The 14,017-nt window shown below is 32.1% G+C and overlaps 1 protein-coding gene across 1 annotated transcript; it reads right to left on the reverse strand.

The window, feature by feature from the left end:
• Nucleotides 1–667: 667 nt before the first annotated feature.
• On the reverse strand, nucleotides 668–10,599 carry LOC148600348 (uncharacterized). Its single transcript, XM_088559477.1, has 7 exons — nucleotides 10,504–10,599; nucleotides 5,087–5,160; nucleotides 3,799–3,870; nucleotides 3,437–3,506; nucleotides 2,624–2,773; nucleotides 1,824–1,965; nucleotides 668–866 (listed from the first exon to the last, which is right to left on the reverse strand). The coding sequence occupies exons 1-7, from the start codon at nucleotides 10,553–10,555 to the stop codon at nucleotides 680–682; spliced, it is 747 nt and encodes a 248-aa protein (XP_088415603.1). The 5' UTR covers nucleotides 10,556–10,599; the 3' UTR covers nucleotides 668–679.
• Nucleotides 10,600–14,017: the final 3,418 nt, after the last annotated feature.

The following is a 14,017-nucleotide window of genomic DNA, read 5'->3' on the forward strand; positions in this document are numbered from 1 at the left end:
CTCGTAAAAGAATTATGGTTTTTCTACATTGTTTTTCTTCAGCATGAGAGAGGACGGTTTACATGTACATGTAAGACTGCAACAAATCTAAATAGTGGTTTTATTTTATTGATTTATTATTCCATTTCAGGATAGATGTTAAAGATATTTGAGATATTGTTGTACATGTACCGTATTTCTTTTGTATTTGTTTTAAAGTATTGTTTATTGCAAGTACAAATTTGCCAGTCGTTGGAACGTCATAGAAAAACGTGTTTTTTTTTACCTCCTCAAAAAGGGGATTTATACGCGGGTAATTGCACATATTTGTTGTAAACTGACCCGATAATTTTTTGTATCAAGTCAGGTTGCCGATCTTATAAGCATTATCTGCAAGTACACATCAGGGAATTCTGCTCAAATTACCGATAAGTTGTGTTTATAGTGCTGTGTAATTGAAATGCATTTAGCCAAATGCGTAAATAGCGCACGTCAGACAAAACCCTATATAAAACTTCTGCTGCACAGTAATAACTCCCTTTTACATGTAAATTTGTACAGTAAATTGGACACTGGCTTACTCATGTGTATAGATACGTGAATTGTAAACATTTGCACGTCCCATTCTCTGTTGAATAGGAAGTATACCATATGCAGATACCGTAACGTTGAAAAATGAAACGAATTGTCACACAATAGTTTATTTTCGTGGTCTATACAATGACGAAAATATCGGGATGATACCATTGTTACATGTATCTGACGTGCAGCAGTAAGTACATTTATATGAAAGTGTAACCAGGTAGTTTGGGTCAAAGTTCATACACCTGTCATCGTCTGAGGTCATTGTATACCAATCATTTACACATTCAGTTTCAGTGGCACAACTGAAATTATAGACTTAAGGCTTAAGTTTTATGGTCAATTATCTTGATATTTAACATATAGTGTTAAAAAATACAAGCGTTTGTCCTAACTTTATAACATTAAAAAGCGATATTAAAATCTTTAAAAGATTATTTTTTTGTAAAATCAATTTAACATGTGACAGTCACTGCATACATCGGGTGTTCAATGAATTTCACAATGAATCCTACTGAAAACCAAATAGTGTTATATGATAGCTCTAAAATTGTAAAAACAATCAATTTACATCATTTACAATACATCCCTCCAGAGAAGCAGGGGCCGCTTCCCCTACCAGTGCAACTGGTCCATGATCCCAATTTTCAGTTGAGTCCGAGCTGTTCATTTACTTTTGTTGTTTTGTACGTCTTATTTTTCCGATGCTGTCGGTATAGTTTCACTTTTTACCCTTTGATCCTAAGGACGCTCTTCCATGGAAATGCAAGTCACCTGATACCAATTCTGTTTCCCGATTGGTCAAATACTGATAACATAGTGGTGTTCAAAAAATGCTATAGAAAATTTGAATTTGCGTTCGAAAAAAAACTTTAATGGAAATTTGAAATTGCGTGCTATGTGTTATTTTCTTGAAAGAAATGTAGAAACTTAGAAGCAAAATTTTGCTGCGTCGGCTCTTTTTTAGTACTTCTTGTTATTATATGTAACAACTTTTCACTGTGATGGCGTGAACTATAATTTCTTCTTTGTTTACTTGATTTATATGTTTTTAATTAGTTTTCTCACCTGTAATTGTTGTTGTTGTTGTTGTTGTTTTTTTTTTTTTTTTTTTTTTTTGTTTCTCCAAATATATTTTTGTTGAATATAGAATGTTCGAATTTATTTAGACCCAAGATACGTTTCACATGATGTTTTCTACTTCTTTCAAATTTTGGTTAGAACAGATTTTTTATTTGTTTTTGCTAAGATAGAAAACAAACCCTTTTCTGATATTTCTGGTACCGTCAGCGTTGTTTACAAGCTGTGTTTTACAGAACCGTTTTGATGGATCTGCACATATTATCGGTTTCTGTGTGACTTTACATATAAAAAGTGGGCCAGTACATTCCTCACATGTAATGGCTAAAAATGTTTAGAAATAGTTCAGAAAATGAGAATTAAGTATTTAAATTCTCTTTAAGTATTTAATGTCTAGGTATTTTTATGATGGTAAAACAATCGCAAATATACGTATGTTGTTTTTTTTACTCAACGAGACGCCTCTTAATTTAAATACAACATAAACAAATGATATTGCTGGCGTCTCACAACTATATTTTTTTCTTTATAAAAAGTATTATTTCTTTTCGAATACCATAATATATATTTGAAATTAAAAACAAACATATTTCATTGCGTTAAATGATATGTCAGTAAAAATATCATACTATTTCAATGAAAGTATCAAAAAGTATCAAAACGTGAAAAAAGTGTAATGTGAAATTAATTTGAACTGAGCCTTAAACATTTTACATCATCATTTTCATGTCGGATTAATGGGATTTTAGTGGCAAGCTAGCGCACGATTCACACGAATTTCGTTTGTGCCTCTGCGTATGAAATAGTGAAATAATAATTCTATGGTTTACGGTACATGTAACACTTGTCAGTTTTTGCACGTGTATCAAATAAACTTTTATTTATCTTTAAACATGAAAAAAAAGTCTTAAAGTATTTCTTACAACTTTACTTATTTTTTTTTCATTTATGTTAACCGTTTAGAAAAAAAAAATTAACGTACGTTTGAATGTAGTCATAGGCGGTGGCGGCGGCGTTGTTGTTGTCGTAACTTTTTCCGTTGTCATCAGTGACGTGGCAGCATTTGTACTTTGAATACTGCCATTTGTTGTTGTGTAAATCCTTATTGTGGTTTTAGGTTCAAACAAATTCTCTAGGTATAAGAATCTTGTAAATCAATGTTAAACAGCTTTCGGAAGTACAATGTGTATGACCTAAATACCTTAGCGGAAGGGTTAACGGCGGCACACCGCTTGAAGGCAAGTTTATTCTGTTTTTTGTTTTTAATAAATGTAGTCATATTAAAATAAAAATGTCTGAATAAGGGGATAAAGCTTTCCGTGTTGTTCACATTTCTGGAAGTATCTCAGTTTTACAGCAAGTTAGCTACAGCTGCCAAATAATCTATATATTTTTAACAGATAGCTAAAGGCACTATTTTAATGTTTCAAATTTAAACCAATAAAACTGAAAAAAGATGAACAACACATCATCTTGATTCGTATTGACGAAGATCGTACCTGATAGAAATCTTTTACTGTAATTTAAATTGATTTTTAATAAGACGTTTATTCTCTATCTCATCAGAAAACTGTGTAGATCTGTAGCATAGTTTTAGAAGTATATTAACAGTACAATGCCATTATCTTGTTATTGTCGTACTGCTTAACCTGTAAAAAGAGAGCCCTTTGGTTTTATTTAATTGAGCCAATTGAACCAATTGTTCGGATTACCCAAGTTCAAAAACTTATGAATTAATATTACCGGACTTTTCAAAATTTCTGGTTTAGACAGACTTTCTTATTTGTCAACATACTATTACAATAATTCGTTGAACAGCATCCTGCAGACAGTTCTCTTTTTCCAAATATAAATTGGTCGCAAATCTATAAACAACAAAGATTAATATAAAATAAATATACACCGTTTGTAAAACAATATGGTGAACACTGTAACTTAAAATGATTTTATTGAAGATTTTGATTAATTGAGGAGGTGGATAGCACTTTAACCCGCTTTATCCACCAGTTAAATATGAAATGCCTCGATCAAGTGGCTTATTTCATATTCCTGGTTTATTTTTGACTGCTTGACTGTGCTAGTTTAACGTATTGATTGCTAAACTTCTGTCCGATTTATTCTTACAAGTTCCATACTATTATCATTACCATTACTTACCGTTTTAGGTGCGCATCCTAATGAGTATAACTGGGGTCCATTAACTGTGAATAGGCTATGGCCCGTACATATCTGGAAAAAAATAAAATCAAGACCAGTTTCCTTTTAAGTTGTGACAGGGTTTGATTTTAACCAATATGAAATTAAGACAAAATGTTTTCGTATGAAAACGATAAAATTTAAAACTGTTCTGTTATTTTTAATAAGATATTCACAGATTATTCTAACATTTAATTTGATCATGAGTTCATAATTGTAAATAATGTTGTGACGTCATAACATACCATCAAATTTACTTTTCGTGAAATTCGTGATGTAGATGAACGACCTAATTAACAATCAGTTTTATGAACTAGGACTCTACGTACTATTCTGTGTTATATTAACTAGGACTCTAAGTGCTATTCTGTGTTTTATTAACTAAAACACTAAGTACTTTCTGTGTCTTATTAACTAGGACACTAAGTACTATTCTGTGTTTTATTAACTAGGACTCTAAGTGCTATTCTGTGTTTTATTAACTAGGACACTTAGTACTGTTTTGTGTTTTATTAACTAGGACACTAAGTACTATTCTGTGTTTTATTAACTAAGACACTAAGTACTGTTCTGTGTCTTATTAACTAGGATACTAAGTACTGTTCCGTGTTTTATTAACTAGGACACTGAGTACTGTTCTGTGTTTTATTAACTAGGACTATAAGTGCTATTCTATGTATTATTAACTAGGACACTAGTACTATTCCGTGTTTTATTAACTAGGACACTAAGTACTATTCTGTGTTTTATTAACTAGGACTCTAAGTGCTATTCTGTGTTTTATTAACTAGGACACTAAGTATTGTTCTGTGTTTTATTAACTAGGACATTAAGTACTGTTCTGTGTCTTATTAACTAGGACACTAAGTACTAATCCGTGTTTTATTAACTAGGACACTGAGTACGGTTCTGTGTTTTATTAACTAGGACTCTAAGTGCTATTCTGTGTATTATTAACTAGGACTATAAGTGCTATTCTGTGTCTTATTAACTAGGACACTGAGTATTATTCTTTGTTTTATTAACTAGGACACTAAGTACTTTTCTGTGATTTTTTAACTAGGACTCTATTTTGTGCTGTGTAATATTCAGGCTGGCACATCATTATTTTCTATTTGGTCAATTTGTACTTCAATATATTTAATACATATAAAGTATTTATATATACGAAAAATGTAATAAATCTAATTAAAAATGAGAGTTGCAGGAAAATGGGAAGTGTATACCATTCAGTTATTGTAGTTCTTACCTCATCTCTTCGACATTCTACGATGCTGTTACAGCTCGGCAAATCAGAATTACTACATCGATAACATATAATACCTGTGAACAAATTTACAATTGGATGATATAGCTACAATACTTTCTGTTTAACAGATTCCCATATGACAAAATTAAGTCTTAATACTTTATGGATATAATTGGCTGTAGCATCATCAGTTTTCAAGCATTTTTTCCCAGTGTGATACACATTTGTTCATAATATCTGCGATGTGTACTTTTTGATAAAGCTTTAATCGGAAAATTGACTTGATACAAGAAATTTTCGGGGCAGTTTGAAATAGGCTTGCGCCAATTATCTTCTTCGGAATTCCCTTTTAAAGGCCAAATGAAATTACGTTTTACCATGACGCTGTAACGGCGGGCAAATTTGTGCTCGAAACCGTTAATGTAATCAATATTGTAAACAGATATAAATGAAATGCTGTACATGTATAACAATATCGCATATCTCCTAAAATGTTTTATGAAATAATGTAAATCAATCAATACTGTACTTTTTCTAAAGCAACAAGTAAGATGTTTGCTATATTCTTCAAGGGCTTTGTATCGTTTATTATCTTACCTAGGATCAAAGTTCATCTTATGAATTATGCAACTGATGTTAATGTATTTTAAGCTAGTTACAATAAAGTACTATAATGAAATAAAACATAACCAATGAATAATAATCAGATAATTGACAGTGTTTATTTATCATCATTTGAACTTCAAGTTCAAGCTAGTGTAGTTTTATTTCTTACATTTTAACTGCACAGTAGTGACCTCATCTTTACGGTTTTATCAAGAGGAATGAATGAAAAACTGGCTCGGACGTCGCCTAGTCTAAAAAGACAACAGACCGGACACAGTATTGTCTTGTAAGACTGCGGTGTCCAAAAATGGGTTTAATATCACGCTCATATCTGGTATGGATCGTGCCCCGACGATTCCAAAAAAGTGTAACGTATTGCACGTTCTGCTGACCATCTATTCCAGTACAAAATTCTGACTATTTTAAAGTAATCAAACCCTGTTTATCACTTTTAATGATATATTTGACTACAACGATAACGAACTACAGTATATAACATCAAAATGTGGAATTAAAACATGCATCATTCTAATAACCGACTCATTCCTCACTAGTACCCTTAATAACAAAACCTTTTACACAAGAAGTAATAATGACTTAAGCAGCAAATCGATCAACTTCATCTTCAGATTATAATGCAACTTATGTGGTTTAATGTATATCCTTGAAACACAAGAACGTTTGATTAGAGATTTCCACTAAATTGACGAACGAACGGACGTACCGATAGGGATCGTCTGTTTTGTTATGTTAAATCACCTCAATTGTAGTAGAAATAATGCTCAAACTAAGGTTTAACTCATTTCGATTTCATTAAAATCATAATCAAGATTAATGTAATGCCTCTACAAACTGGGTCATTTATTTAGACTAAAAATGAGTTAATATGTAATCAAGGGAACCACGATTCCAGCGGTAATCAAAAGAATGTAACCTAGGGACAAAGACCAGACATAGAAAACAGGCATACACAACAAAGAACATAAAGTAACTAAAATCAAACATCCAAAGAAACAAAAGCAAATGAGCAACTCGGACTCCTCTAAAACCTGGGAGCATGGACCAGATGCACCGGTAGGGTAAGCGTCCTCTGCTTTTCTAGCAATAGCCGCCGAGTTGCACATAGAAAGTCAAGTCCGAGATAGACAAAAGATGAAAGGGAAACTATCACACGTTGAACAAATCAAATTTCATAGTGCAGGTGGATACACCGTAGCGATCCATAATTTCTGTGTGATGACTTCAATCTTGTAGCAACATAACCCTGTTCCAGAAGCCTATTTTTTAGATTTCTAGCACGATACAAACAATCTGCGTAGTTTCGGCAAGCTCTTGCATCACGTATGAGTTGTGATATGAACACTCCATACGCAGGTGCTGAAGGGATTTTGCCTCAGATGAAAGGAAAGTTGGCAACTCTGAATGAACATTCATCACGTTTGTCGTAAACTTTTGTCAATAGTTTTCCTTCACCATCGATTTTTAAGTGTAGGTCAAGAAATGAGGCTGACCTGACAGTGTCTGTCGTATCCGTTATCTCAAGTTCTTTGGGGTAGATGCGATGTATCAAATCCCCAAAATTAGGATTGTTTAAAGATGATACGTCATCTATATAGCGGAAACTAACATTAAAGGACCTAGCTAAACGATATTCTTTCTTTCGGATCAGATCAGCTATAAAATCAGCCTCATAAGAGTGAAGAAATAGGTCATCAAGTAAAGGAGCACAATTTGTTTCCATTGGAATGCTGACCTTTTGTTGAAAAACGCGTCCACCACACTGAACAAATATGCTGTCGATTAAGAATTCCAGCATTTTGTAGATATCTCCTTCTGTATATTTGGAAGATACTTTGGAATTATATTTTACAAAGTATGAGGAATCTCTACTAAAACTATATATTTGTATATAAGTGTACCATCTATTTTGGATAAACAACGATGTATAATGTTATTAAGTCGGGATTTTAACTGAGTATAGAAGTATACACTGTTGAAAAATCATAGGTTTTAATGTTATTATATTCTGATAATAGTCTTGAACTAATTGTGTCCAAAAGATTTTTCGATTTTTTCAGGATCCACATTGAATTTATACCACTACGGGAGTGACAAGTGTTGTGGTAGAACTGTAGACCCTCTTTGTGAGTATAGAAGTTTAAAGTTTTGAAAGACGTTTGGTGGTACATTTTGCAGATCCAGCTATGTAATGATATCATACGTATACCGTTCATTTGGTTACGAAGAAATACGTATCGCTAGTTTTATTGAAGGGGAGGAAACTTTAAAATATTAATTGTCGCCCATTATTCTTTAGCTTTATTTATTTTCCTTATAGCGTTCAAAATATTTCTTATATTCTACTACATAACCAGAATAAAAGAAATAAACTTAATGCATTTTGAGTTTCTAAACTGTAAATTGATATTTTTTGTAAAATATTAGCAAAAGCTACACATCATTTAAACATCATAAAGGCAATGCATGTAAACATTATTAAGGCAATGGTGGTGCACGACAAAAATCGTCCGTGCGAGACCCGACATGGAAGTCAAGAACGTTAAAACCCCCGTTAGTAGTGCTACAATAAAAAAAGTTTAGAAAAGTCGAATTATTTCGCACTTCTTCCGTAGACCTACTTCAAAGACAGTGTAAGAGGGGAAACCGTTAGAAATATTATAAAAGAGATAGTGGAAAAACCCTGCCAGATTCACTTGGAGTCTGGCAGTATAGGCCTGAGCGTCTACATATCAGCCCTGCCCGAGTTCTTTGGTCAGATATCCCGAAGGTTGTGCTCTGCTACCAATCCAATACCAATTGGTTCTAATAACCACTAACATCGACCATGAGAGGCCTGTATTGGCCTTCAAGGTCGTTAAAAACTCCCAATAATCAAATTACTATTACAGTTACTGATGTCCAATAGCCATTGACTATAGCTTATCTGCACTTATGACATAGACATGTAGTTCATATCTCGATTATTGTGTTCTGTCTATAAAATCATGGATTTGAGCAAGTTACAGTCATTCGCACTCAAGATGCATTGCACAATGTAAAAATGTTTAAAACTGGTGTATTTGACAGGGGTATTTTGTAGAGTTTTTAGATATACATACCCCTGTAGAGTAGACTGGGTGAATTACTTCTTTTGTACTGAATTATTTCACGAAGGATGAATATCACCCGAGACAAAGTCTGAGTATGGTGATCTAGTGCATGTATAGCACTGCAATCAATATTTGTTATATTATACTGAATATCAAGTGTGTGTTCGGACAAATTCTCAAGAATTTGTCAGAATGTATTTCCATAAATTAAATTTTCTTTCTTTGTCTTCTTTGTTGCTGTCACCAAGGAGAAAATAATTTAAGACATTACATTTTGGGCGAAAAGTATAATCTGCACCTGTATAGGGTTATTTTATTGGAGCGGAAATGGCCGATGATTTTCATTTACAATAAAGATCTTATAGTTACCGGAATCATTTAAAATAACAGTAGCATTGAAGGAGATAATAAAGACGATAACTCTGATCTACCGTCTATGTACTGGATTCCTAAACCCCACATGAATCCATACAAAAAACGCTACATAGCTGTATCTTCAAAATTTACTACCAAATCTCTTTCAAAAATTTAAATTCTATACCCTAAGCTGTCAAAGAGAGTCTCCAGTACTACCACGAAATGTGTTACTCCTGTAGTGAAATTAGTTCAAAGTGGATCCTGAAAAATTCGAAAAACCTTCTGGAAACGGTCAATTCAACATTATTATCAGAGTACAATAGGATTAAAACCTATGATTTCTCCATAATCAGTTAAGACCCGGCTAAAATAACATTATATATTGTTTTTACACCAAAAAAGACTATAAAAAACAAAATACCATTTATTCTTATATTAATTCTCCGCCACTTTTGGCAGGCAGTGGTTATTCGTTACACAGTTTCAATGAGAAACTGAGTTTTCTGTGAAAAATATTGGTTCAATAAATATTTTGGAGTAAGGAATACATTACTTAATAATTATATCTACTGTATTGATTTAATGCAAGGCTGTACTTTACGCCAAATACAATTTTGGAAACGAATATTTAAACCAGAAATTTTTTTTCGCTACAACGGAAAACATTTCGTTATACGGAATAATGGATATCGACATTTCTTCATTCACAAAAAAATGAGACCAATGATTTCAAATACTTTAAACTACCATTCTTCTTGTATTTAAGTATATCTTTGCCTAAGAACCAATCAGAGGCTTCCGATTATGCCTTTCTCAATCCCAAATATTATTTGATTGGAGATCCTTCGGTAGGCCTTGTGCAAACTATATTCAAAAATAAAAGTGCGTATGATAGTTGCCCACAGAAGATACTAACACTAAAAAATTCTTTATATTCTTCTACAGTAAATTACGAGAAACATTTCCGCCAAAACTTTTCTACTATAAGCGGTAGAAAAAATAATAAACAATATATGTAGCACATCGTAGAAAATGAAAATATGGGGTTGCTTTTAGGATGAACCAAATGTTACAGTTTAATTGGTTATCTTCAGATATAATGAATCACCTCTGCCTGGATTTTAGAAAGAAACATACTTAACAAAACCATTCTGTTAATAATCCGTGCAATGTTAAAATATTAAAATACGAATGTCCTCTGATATCACTATCCAGAGGGTTGAAAAACGCAGGTAGATTGAACCATTGAACCAAGTACGTTCAACAAAAATAATCAATTTAAGAGAGTGTTCCCCTCAATATTTAACATAACAATTATTCAAATCAGAAGGGAAAAAAACATACCATTACATACAGAAACAGATATTATGAAAACTACTAACTCCAAAGAGAACATATTTGAAATAAATACGTGAGAATGGTCTAGATGTAGGTTATCAGGTCAACTTAAATTCCAAATATAAGTCTATATATGATTAGAGTCTTACATTCCGGAAAATTGTCAAACATCTTATCTTTACATACAAATGACTATATCGTTTTCGCTTTCTAAACTAAATATAACATTTCCATTTCTGTGTAAAAGGAAATTATTTTCTGAATAATTTTCTTTACTTAATTTTGTTGTACTTTCAGCTGCTTTGTATGGCTTCTTTCTTTCATTCATTCTTTCTCTCTTTCAGGGAATCAATTTCCGTTTTCCTTAATTTTACAACTTTTAGTTATATACAGAATTAAAATTTTTATTTTATTTATGTGAAATACATGTATGCGTAAATTATGTGAAATAAATAACTGTCTATTTGGAACTTTTGGCTACATTTACCAGTCCATATTATATTCAGGAACTGCCTATGATAGAAGTAATTCGTGGTGTAGAAAAACCAACTGAAAAAAACAATTCTTTTTCGGTCTACATATGCTATATTTTCATGCTGGATGATTACATTTGTTTGATTTCCACTACAATATTGGCTCCCTTGATTATTCTTATACGTAACAAATTTCGCGAGTGCCAAAGAATGCAGTGATTAAACGAGAGTTCCGTACACGAGTTTAATGCGATTGCGTTCTTCGACGCGGGGAACATATTCACGATTATCACAAGAGTGAATGTCAGCGTCTTTTATAATGTTGCTTCATAATTGAAATGTGTATAATGGCTAACTATTAATGGCGGCTAAAAACATAATGTAAACAAACACCTGTCATCAATGGTGAATGCAACATGGATACACACATCAAGTAACATGTACACTTAATTAGTTGCATGTTCATATAAAGTGCATGAGCAATAGAATGAAACTAATGGAAAGTTATTATTGACATAATGTACATGGTTTTAGCTTGAATGATTTATAAATTTGTTTCAGCACATGAAACATCGCCAGATGAATTATTGAACTACAAATGTTTTGTCTAGACTCTTTCCATATATAATTGATATGAACTTTTTAGAACCATTAAAACAGGCTTCAATTATTCTATGTTTTAGTCGATTAAGTAATTTTACAAGAAAAAAAACTTTCTTTTTAAATGCACTGTAAAATAACTAAACAACACATAAAATAGTTTCTGTTCATATAATTGTTATTAAAACAGACTATAAGCCGTAGTTTTAAGGTAAAATTCTTTTGATTTTTTTCTTAGCAGATCCACTTGGATAATTGTCAATATGGTGGTAATTATTTCCTGCATAGGTGATAAAATCAAAGTCAACATTTCGTGTACATTTCTCAGGCATACCGATATGTGCTTGCATAAGACTATGTGTAACTGGAACAAGTTGACAAGCATTTGACATTATTTTTGATTGCTTGTATTTCAAGTAATGACACCTAAAACAGATGAATTACTACGCTCGTTAAAGCGAGAATAAGTTTAAGCTATTAACATTCCTGTGGTCACACTGATTGGCATAATTTTGGTATTTTTCAACTTCTTTTTTGTAATTGTTGTATTAACGAACACAATGGTTAGCTAATGTGACGAAAATTCGGGACAAGATTGTACCATCTTTTTTTTATTAAACTATAAAAGTAGTTTATCCACATAGGCTGCTCTTTGAAAAAAACGTATGTAATATGACTGATAAATAGGAAAAAATGGTGCATATTTTAAAAAAAAAACCGGAATTATGCTTGTGTCTGAGATATCACAGGTTTTAGCATTTAATTGTCTTGTTTTATTAAAATTTTGACTTGCCTAGTCTTTGTTTGTCTCTCTTTGTCATGATATAAATATTCATGTCCATCACTATCCCGTCCAATGCAAATACCAGGAATGTTAGATAGAATAAACAAAGTAATGCACATAAGCTTTGATATCTTTAAATCGCCGTTTTCGGCACTATCTGTCCGAATGAAATCTATTCTTTATTCATTCACATTTTGTGTAAGATACAATGTACATGTTCGATTCGATTTAATTGATTAATTTGATAGTTATGTATTGCAATAACATTGGATGTTTTAACTTAGAAGCCGTTTCGTTTTGTTTATATACTGTATCGAATACAGTATTTATATTGGATATAACTTCCGGTGTTAACATTGTCACGTGTTCAGAAAGGAATCCCAATCAATGACAAGTTAGCGGGAATATCAGCGAAAGTGAAAATAAATTAGTTATTTTACAGTGTGACTTACCGATTTTTTTGTAAATGGGGAAAATTCGTAATTTGTTCTCATCTATATAATAATATCACAATAAAATACGTCACCTGCTATTTTTCTCAGTTTGCTTCTGACAAAAGTACATTGCCAATCGCACAAATGCTATGTATTTTTTCCCACAAATTCTTAATCGTGTAATATATTTTAAATAAACATGTTACGTCTTTTGCAAAAATATTGTCTATACATACTTTTTATTTAACAGAAAAAAAATGTGCCATTTAAGGAGATGGACCTGAAATGATGGATATAATTCTTGAAATCAGTGGTATGTTTGCATCATATTCAATATAACCAAAGCCTATCAAGCTTTCATTTAAAATCAGTCCATGTTACTTTGACGCTTATATGAGATTGATGTAAAATGCTGAATACAAACGTTTCAATGATTTGTAAGAGTTGTGTCCCTTACCCTAGGTCTACCTCTTTAAAGTCAATAACATCAAATTAATTCAAGAACGATCACTCCTTCAAAGTGCCAATTTTATGCTATATTTGTGATCAAGAAAGAGCAACAACCGAATGACAAACTAAATATGTACATGTGGTTTGTTTCCCAATTAGAATTTATTAAGGATTTTTATACGCTGAATCAACTGATATTTATAAAGACTCCCACTTCATACTTGATAATTTACATTATATATCTACGGTTAGGTTTTTATATGTCATACGTTTTAGGCAATTGGATTTAATTTAATATTTGAAACGAGTTGAAGTACTTTGAGATTCAAAATAAACGATAAGGTTAGACTATGAGATATCACCACTTTGTCTTCTGTGCTGTTGTGACAACTGATTTTATAATGGCAATTTTGAGCTGCCTATTTGTATTGCAATTTACAGAAAGAGTAATCAAAGGAACCAAGGTTATAACGGTAATCGAAAGAAAACAATTATTCGTAATGGAAGCGGGAAGTTAATCTATAAGATCTGGTTTAATCCACATATTTCATCGGAAAGTCAGAAATATTTCGGTATTTCAGATGTTCTAGACTTTCGTAATTTTTGCCTTAATATGGACTTTCCTTCTTTTGACTACTGCCTGCAGACTTGTCCATCTGCTTTGATTTTTTATTCCCCTTTATGTGGGAAAATGTCTATAGATAAGGCGATAATATGCTAGACCACAGACCCGTAATTATTGATAATAATCATTGATTACATCGAAGACCATACATTTT

This window comes from Perna viridis, chromosome 13, assembly GCF_037379345.1.
Source record: "Perna viridis isolate PV_CMFRI_1.1 ecotype Kerala chromosome 13, ASM3737934v1, whole genome shotgun sequence".
NCBI lineage: Eukaryota > Metazoa > Mollusca > Bivalvia > Mytilida > Mytilidae > Perna > Perna viridis.

Excerpts from the sequence above, each read along its gene's own strand:
- LOC148600348 (XM_088559477.1), bottom strand. The coding sequence starts at position 10,555 with ATGTTCTCTTTGGAGTTAGTAGTTTTCATAATATCTGTTTCTGTATGT. Across the intron at positions 3,507-3,798 it reads TAGGATGCGCACCTAAAACG|ATTTGCGACCAATTTATATT; the intron begins GTAAGTAATGGT and ends TGTTGTTTATAG. Across the intron at positions 1,966-2,623 it reads GCCTATGACTACATTCAAAC|CCATTACATGTGAGGAATGT; the intron begins GTACGTTAATTT and ends AAACATTTTTAG.